We start from the raw sequence: 8,074 nt of genomic DNA, 5'->3' as shown, positions 1-8,074 counted from the left end.
TATACTAGCATTATATTGAAGAAAACACCAAATTAATAAGTCTTAAGGTAGTTATAGATTTCAACTTTGAAGCATCTAAATATAAAACATTAAACTCAATACAATAAAATCATAGCTTGAACCCCATGCATTTGTTGCAAATAAAATCTATCAATTTTCAAAATTTGCATAAATAAATATCTCATTTGTATAGATATATGTGCAAAATTAAGAAAAACATATAAGCATGCCATAAATGAGCAACAATTAAAAATTGGAACATAGGATGAAACTACTAATCTTAATTTCAACATTAATCTTATTATCAGTCTCCGTATTATCTTTAATTTTCAACTTTTTGTGATGAGAATAATTATTATGACCACCACTTTTTATTATTATAGAGCGACTTACTACATCCATATACAAAATTACGTCCTATAAATTATTATGTATTGTTACATTTGCTCTAGGAAATGAAGTAGATGGAGTAGGATGGGCTATATGTCTTCTTTTAAGTCTACATAAAATTATTTTTTAATTCAATTATAATTCTTAAATATGAGATGATTTGTTAATAGAGTTATTTCTATACGATTTATTAATAAATACCCAAGACGCAAGCATTAAAATAATCCTAAGATTTTTTTAAATAAATTTATATGAACTGATTAAATTGCTGAAGATAATCGTTGACATTACTAGCAATAAGATACCATTATTGCTAATAAAATAGTCCAAATACACATCGGTTTTGAATTAATTAGTCGTAACTTGTTTTAAAATTTTATGTACCAATTAATGATTTTATGGTTATGGTGGAAGTTTTGGGTTTTTTACTAAGTTTGACTTTTATTATGATTTGTGACTTTTATTTTTGTGATGTGTATGTTATATACAAGGTTTTTTTTTTCGAATTCTTTATATACTTGTTTAATTTTTCATTATAACTAATTCAATATATATTTGTATTTATATTGAATTTATAACTATGTTATCAATGACAAATTTATTTAAAATAATTAAATCTATATATAAAAAGAAAATATATATCCTTCTACTTCCAATACAACATATAATATATATTTCTTTTACAAATATTAAAATATATCTAATAACCAAAAAAATAATTAGCCATAAGATAGAAATCACATGATACTGAAATCAATATAAAATATATCGGACCACAAAATCCACACATAACGTATACATATTATGAAATTAAAAACCCACACATTATTATTCCCTTAATAAAATTTAAACCTAAGCAGATCCAAAATAACCACATATATAAAAATAAAGACTTCTTTTATTTAGTTTTAAAGGGTTTATGAAATATAAATCAGATCCACTGAGACTGGGACGGTGAATAGATTTATAGGCTCCAGTAGCTACATCATTCTAACAGCATGAAGTAGTAGGAGTCAATGAAAGTTGAATCCAATACCTTGAAGCTTTTGTTCTGTAATTTGATTCATTTTTTCAACCATTTCAGGTGACAAATGGTTAACCCAATCTCCTACTTCACCTTTCCTGAAGAAATCAGAGTTGCTAACAGGACGTTCCGAACGTTTTGCAACACTTCTATTCACATCTAGATTGCTCAAGCTCTCGAAACTACACAACTTCACTATTTCTTCCACAGTCTTTTTGTTTTCTTCCTCTGGTGAAAAGGGTACTCCCAAGAACTCTGCAACTTTCCTTACACACCCCAAAGGCTCCTTCTTCACATCTTCGTATGTCAAGAACAACACCTTCTTCGGTGACTCCACACTAGCTTTCCAATACCCCAAAACGTGATCCCAAAACGGTCCATAGTGCGAAACCCCATTACAAAACAAGTCAAAGGCTTCCTCTAGAGAAAGTGGTGGTACTTCTTTGGGTCTCAACTTGTTGGAGAAATGCCACTTTGAGACCAAAACATCTTTGGGGTCTCGGCAGATGTAAACGAAACGGCAACCTGAGGTATCATCGGTCATGCGTTTTGGAAACAAAGAGTAAGGAATGTGAGTTGAAAGAAGGCGAGGCGAAGGAAGCTCATCAAGGAAGGAAGTTGACCCATCTTTATGAATATGTCCTTCAAATAAGAGAACCAACTCTTGAGGGTTTAGTTTGCGTAAAGGATGGTCGTTGAAATCAAAAAAATGTCTGTTGATAATGGAGAAAACAAGGGCTCTGAGCCAGGTGGTGCCGCATTTAGGGGAAGTTGCGACGATGATGTCAGTGGGTCGAGCCTTGAAGTGGTCATTGATCAACATGCTGTTGGGAAGAAACCGAACAACCGAAACAAAGCGAAAGCACAACCGGTGTTCTTTCTCTCCTTATAACTCCTGTAAAAATTATGGCAAGCACAATAGCACAAGATATGTTCTCTAGCAACCTTAATCAACCACAAATCAACTAATGCAACCACAACAAAAATAAATAGAGACACCGATATTTTTACGTGGAAAACCCCTTTAAATCAAGGGTAAAAAAAACCACGGGACTTTAGAGTCCGATAAAGAGCTCCACTATCATCAAATGTTCGGCTACAAGATCACAATATCAAGCCTACAACAAGCATTCAACTCCGACAAGGCTAACAATATGTAATCTTTAGCAAAAGAGAGAAAAATGAGAGAACATCACCAAAAAAACGTAGCTGCTGAAAAATGGGTATTTCTGACGCTACAAGACTCGGATGAAAGATCCGACCGTACAAAGTCAAGAACACCTTATCACCTAGCTGCTGTCCAAAAATCAGCTCAATCGAACCACGGATGGACCTTCGATCGAGGAGTTGATCACTGCTGCACCAAGCTTAAAAAAACTGATTTTTTTTATTCTCTTTTTCTCCAACGAGCTTTTTTTTTTTAATCTCACTCTCTGTTTTTCTCTCTTTTAAATTGAGAATTTGACACTCAATAATAATAGAGAGACAAAACATTATGGCATAAAATATGGGTTTTCCACATAGTGGGACCCATACCCAACAAATCTCCCCCTCCAACTATGTGGGGAATGCCTCCATACCGGAGGTCAAACAACATGCTTCAAACTTTCCTCTTGGTAAGGCCTTCGTCAACATATCAGCACCATTATCATTAGTGTGTATCTTCTCAAGCTCTAACAGCTTAGCTTCAAGAACATCTCGTATCCAATGGTACCTCACATCAATATGCTTAGATCTAGCATGAAAAGTTGAGTTCTTACCAAGATGAATAGCACTCTGGCTCTCACAGTACAGGACATACTTCTCCTGAGTAAAACCAAGCTCATGCACAAACTTCTTCATCCAAAGCATCTCCTTACACGCTTCGGTTGCTGCAATGAACTCTGATTCGGTGGTGGACAATGCAACACACTTTTGCAGTCTCGATTGCCATGCCACAGCTCCCCCTGCATAAGTGATTAAGTAACCTGAAGTAGATCTCCTCGAGTCAATGTCTCCGGCCATGTCTGAATCTGTATACCCAACAAGAACAGGTTTCTCATTGCCGAAACAAAGTTTCATGTTGGAAGTGCCACGAAGATATCTCATAATCCACTTCACTGCATTCCAATGCTCTCTACCTGGATTAGAAAGAAACCGACTAACTGTACCAACGGCATAAGCCAAGTCTGGTCTCGTGCAAACCATTGCGTACATCAAACTACCCACGGCTGAAGAGTAAGGAATTTTCTGCATCTCTTCCTTCTCCTTTTCTGTGGAAGGACTATGCTTAACACTCAATCTAAAGTGCATAGCAAAGGGAGTATTCACCGCTTTAGCTTTGTCCATACTAAACCTTTGAAGTACTTTCTCAATGTACCTCTCTTGTGATAACCATAATTTCTTGGCCTTTCTATCACGTGTCAGTCTTATGCCAAGAATTTGCTTTGCTGGCCCCAAATCCTTCATTGCAAAGGATTTACTCAACTCTTGTTTCAACTTCTCAATTCTAGAAGCATTCTGACCAACAATAAGCATATCATCAACATAGAGCAAAAGAATAATAAAATCATCACCAGAGAATCTCTTAACAAACACACAATGATCAGAAGTAGTCTTCTTGTAGCCTTGCTCCCCCATAACAGACTCAAACTTCTTGTACCATTGCCTTGGAGCTTGCTTCAAACCATACAAGCTCTTCTTCAATCTGCACACATAGTCCTCTTTCCCTTGTGCAACAAAACCCTCTGGCTGCTCCATGTAAAGCTCTTCTTCCAAGTCACCATGAAGAAAAGCAGTTTTCACATCCATTTGTTCAACTTCTAGGTCATAACAAGCTACCAAACTCAGTATAGTTCTGATAGAGGACATCTTCACAACCGGAGAAAATATTTCTTCAAAATCAACCCCTTTTTTCTGAGTATAACCCTTAACGACCAATCTAGCTTTGTATCGTGGAGATGAAGACTTCTCTTCTTGCTTCAACCTGTAAACCCACCGATTATTCAAAGCTCTTTTGCCTTTAGGCAGTTTCACCAATTCAAAAGTATGGTTCTCATGCAAGGATTGAAGTTCGTCTTTCATCGCTTCAACCCACTGATCTTTGCATTCACTCTCCATAGCCTCTTCATAACATTCAGGTTCTCCCCCGTCAGTCAAAAGAACATATTCATCAGGAGAATACCTGACAGAAGATCGTCGATCTCTGGAAGACCTTCGAAGTGGAACTGCTGGTGGAGCTATAGGTGCTTGTTGTTGATCATTCACAACATCATCCATGGGAGTATCAAAGTCACCTATAGTCTGATGGTCACCACTAACATCACCATGCACATCATCCTGGATAGGATCTGGTGAAGAGTCTAGGGGAACCGGATTCACATCGATCAAGTCACCACTACCTTGTGAATCCACTTTCTCCGTCTTATCAATGTCATCAATGGTCTGATCCTCAATGAAGACAACATCTCTGCTTCTCACGAGTTTCTTCTGAACTGGATCATAGAGTCTATAACCAAACTCACCATCTAGACCATAACCAATAAAAATGCATTGTCGAGCCTTGGCATCCAACTTGGATCTTTCATCCTTTGGAACATGAACAAATGCTTTACAACCGAACACACGTAGGTGATCATATGACACGTCTTTACCAAACCAAACTCTATCTGGCACATCACCTTTCAAAGGAACACTAGGAGACAGATTTATCACATGTGTCACTGTATTCAAAGCTTCAGCCCAAAACGATCTTGGTAACTTTGCATCTGACAACAAACATCTGACTCTCTCAATCAATGTTCGGTTCATTCTTTCAGCTAACCCATTTAACTGTGGAGTCTTTGGTGGTGTTCTCTGATGTCTGATTCCCTGTCGCAGACAATACTCATGAAACGACCCTGTGTACTCGCCACCATTATCAGTACGAATGCACTTCAACTTCTTCCCAGTTTCCCTTTCAACTGATGCTTGAAACTGTTTAAACACCTCAAAGACTTGATTTTTAGACTTCAAAGTGTAAACCCATAGCTTTCTTGAACAATCATCAATGAAAGTCACAAAGTAAAGTGCACTACCATGTGATCTTACTTTTATCGGACCACAAACATCTGAATGGACCAACTCTAGCAACTCTGATTTCCTATGAGGAGGATGGCTTCTAAATGAAACTCTTTTCTGCTTTCCTGCTAGACAATGAGCACAATTCTTCAGTGTAGCATTCTTTAAACCCGAAAGTTGATTCTTCTTCGCTAAACAGCTAAGCCCCTTCTCACTCATGTGACTGAGTCGTTTATGCCACAACTCAGTTGAGTTGTCATTCAGTGTCACATTCACCGTCTCTCGAGAAGTCAAAGCTTGCATCAAGTACAAATTTGAGCTCTTCTTTCCTCGAGCCACAACCAAGGAGCCTTTAGTCAGCTTCCACTGCCCTTCACTGAAGGTGTTACAGAATCCCTCATCATCAAGTTTTCCTGCAGAAATCAAATTCAAACGGACATCCGGTGCATGTCTGACATCCTTGAGAGTTAACTTTGTTCCATTGTTACTTACCAAGCTAACATCTCCCATACCAATAACCGAAACCAAACCATCATTACCCATCTTCAATACCCCAAAATCACCAGGAGTATAAGATGTGAAGAATTCCTTCCTCGACGTGACATGAAGTGATGCACCAGTATCAATCACCCAACTAGTCTCGTCGCATGCTAGGTTGACCAAATTCTGATCACAAATAACTAACAAATCTTCACGAGTAACAGTAGTAACACGCTCGGATTTTTCATCGTCATTCCGGTCGTGTTTATCACCACCACTTTTGTTCTCTTTCTTCCACTTGAAGCAATATTTCTTGATATGGCCTTTCTTACCACAATGATGACACTCAAGATTCTTGTATCTCGATCTTGACTTGCTTCGGCTTTTATCTCTACCCTTTCCATCTTTGTCTCTGTTTCTCCCCCTGTTCTCGATAACCAACACCTCGGACTGTGATGTAGAACCCTGAGATCTTCTTCTAACCTCTTCATTCAACACACCACTCTTAGCCAAATCCAAAGTAATAATACCCTGTGGGGCAGAATTAATGAGTGAGACTCGAAAGGTCTCCCAAGAGTCTGGTAGAGTAGCAAGCAACCAAAGTCCTAAAATCTCGTCATCAAATTTGACACCCATACCAAGCAACTGATTCATCATACTCTGAAATTCACTAACATGGTCAGCTATAGACATTCCTTCTTTATATTTCAGCGCCATCATTTTCTTCAGCAAAAATAACTTGTTATTGCCCGACCTCGAAGCATACAAGCTTTCAAGCTTCTCCCACAATGTTCGAGCATGTGTCTCCTGATCAATGTGATTGTAAACATTTTCTTCAACAAATTGCCGAATAAAGCCACACACTTGTTGATGCTCAAATTCCCATTCTTCATCACTTTTCGAATCGGGTTTTTGAGTAGTAAAGACCGGAAGATGCAAAGCCTTCACAAACAACAAGTCCTTCATTTTATTCCGCCAAAGTTGATAATTTGTGCCATTCAACATAATCATCTTGCTCGTATTAATTTCCATAATTATCTGACACAATAACCAAGCTCTGGTACCAGTTTGTTGGGAAGAAACCGAACAACCGAAACAAAGCGAAAGCACAACCGGTGTTCTTTCTCTCCTTATAACTCCTGTAAAAATTATGGCAAGCACAATAGCACAAGATATGTTCTCTAGCAACCTTAATCAACCACAAATCAACTAATGCAACCACAACAAAAATAAATAGAGACACCGATATTTTTACGTGGAAAACCCCTTTAAATCAAGGGTAAAAAAAACCACGGGACTTTAGAGTCCGATAAAGAGCTCCACTATCATCAAATGTTCGGCTACAAGATCACAATATCAAGCCTACAACAAGCATTCAACTCCGACAAGGCTAACAATATGTAATCTTTAGCAAAAGAGAGAAAAATGAGAGAACATCACCAAAAAAACGTAGCTGCTGAAAAATGGGTATTTCCGACGCTACAAGACTCGGATGAAAGATCCGACCGTACAAAGTCAAGAACACCTTATCACCTAGCTGCTGTCCAAAAATCAGCTCAATCGAACCACGGATGGACCTTCGATCGAGGAGTTGATCACTGCTGCACCAAGCTTGAAAAAAAACTGATTTTTTTTATTCTCTTTTTCTCCAACGAGCTTTTTTTTTTTAATCTCACTCTCTGTTTTTCTCTCTTTTAAATTGAGAATTTGACACTCAATAATAATAGAGAGACAAAACATTATGGCATAAAATATGAGTTTCCCACATAGTGGGACCCATACCCAACACATGCTTCCTCTGATGGGAAAACTAGACATCCAGAAGCCTTGGTATTGGAAAAGCTCGTCTAACCACCAGCCTTTGCTTCGAGGGAGAGTTGGCACCAGTTCAGCGCAGTTTTTGAATGTCTTTTGATAGCCTTCATCTTGTGTCTCTACTATCGGAAAAAATTTTGAAGTCTCCATTAGGAAGATGGCAACGTAGAGGAACTAATTTTCTAGAGATCTTGCAACAAGGATTTGCAGATGATCCGTTATATTTGACTAAAAGTGGGAATTGCGTATACCAACATCATGTGGTATTTTTAAATTAAGAAACCATTATTTTAAACCTCGCGAGTCCCACGCCATACAAAGCCAATA

General features: G+C 37.8%; 1 protein-coding gene across 1 annotated transcript; it reads right to left on the bottom strand.

The window, feature by feature from the left end:
• Window positions 1–1,403: 1,403 nt before the first annotated feature.
• On the bottom strand, window positions 1,404–2,237 carry LOC107952336 (cytosolic sulfotransferase 17). Its single transcript, XM_016887598.2, has one exon. It carries the CDS (start codon window positions 2,235–2,237, stop codon window positions 1,404–1,406), a length of 834 nt encoding a protein of 277 aa, XP_016743087.2.
• Between the last annotated feature and the right edge of the window lie 5,837 nt (window positions 2,238–8,074).

This window comes from Gossypium hirsutum, chromosome A02 (genome assembly GCF_007990345.1).
Source record: "Gossypium hirsutum isolate 1008001.06 chromosome A02, Gossypium_hirsutum_v2.1, whole genome shotgun sequence".
Classification (NCBI taxonomy): Eukaryota; Viridiplantae; Streptophyta; class Magnoliopsida; order Malvales; family Malvaceae; genus Gossypium; species Gossypium hirsutum.
Note: the sequence above shows the minus strand (reverse complement) of the source record. Positions and strands in the feature narration are given on the sequence as shown.

Bases quoted from the DNA above. Each gene is read 5' to 3' on its own strand.
- LOC107952336 (XM_016887598.2), bottom strand. From the start codon at position 2,237: ATGTTGATCAATGACCACTTCAAGGCTCGACCCACTGACATCATCGTC.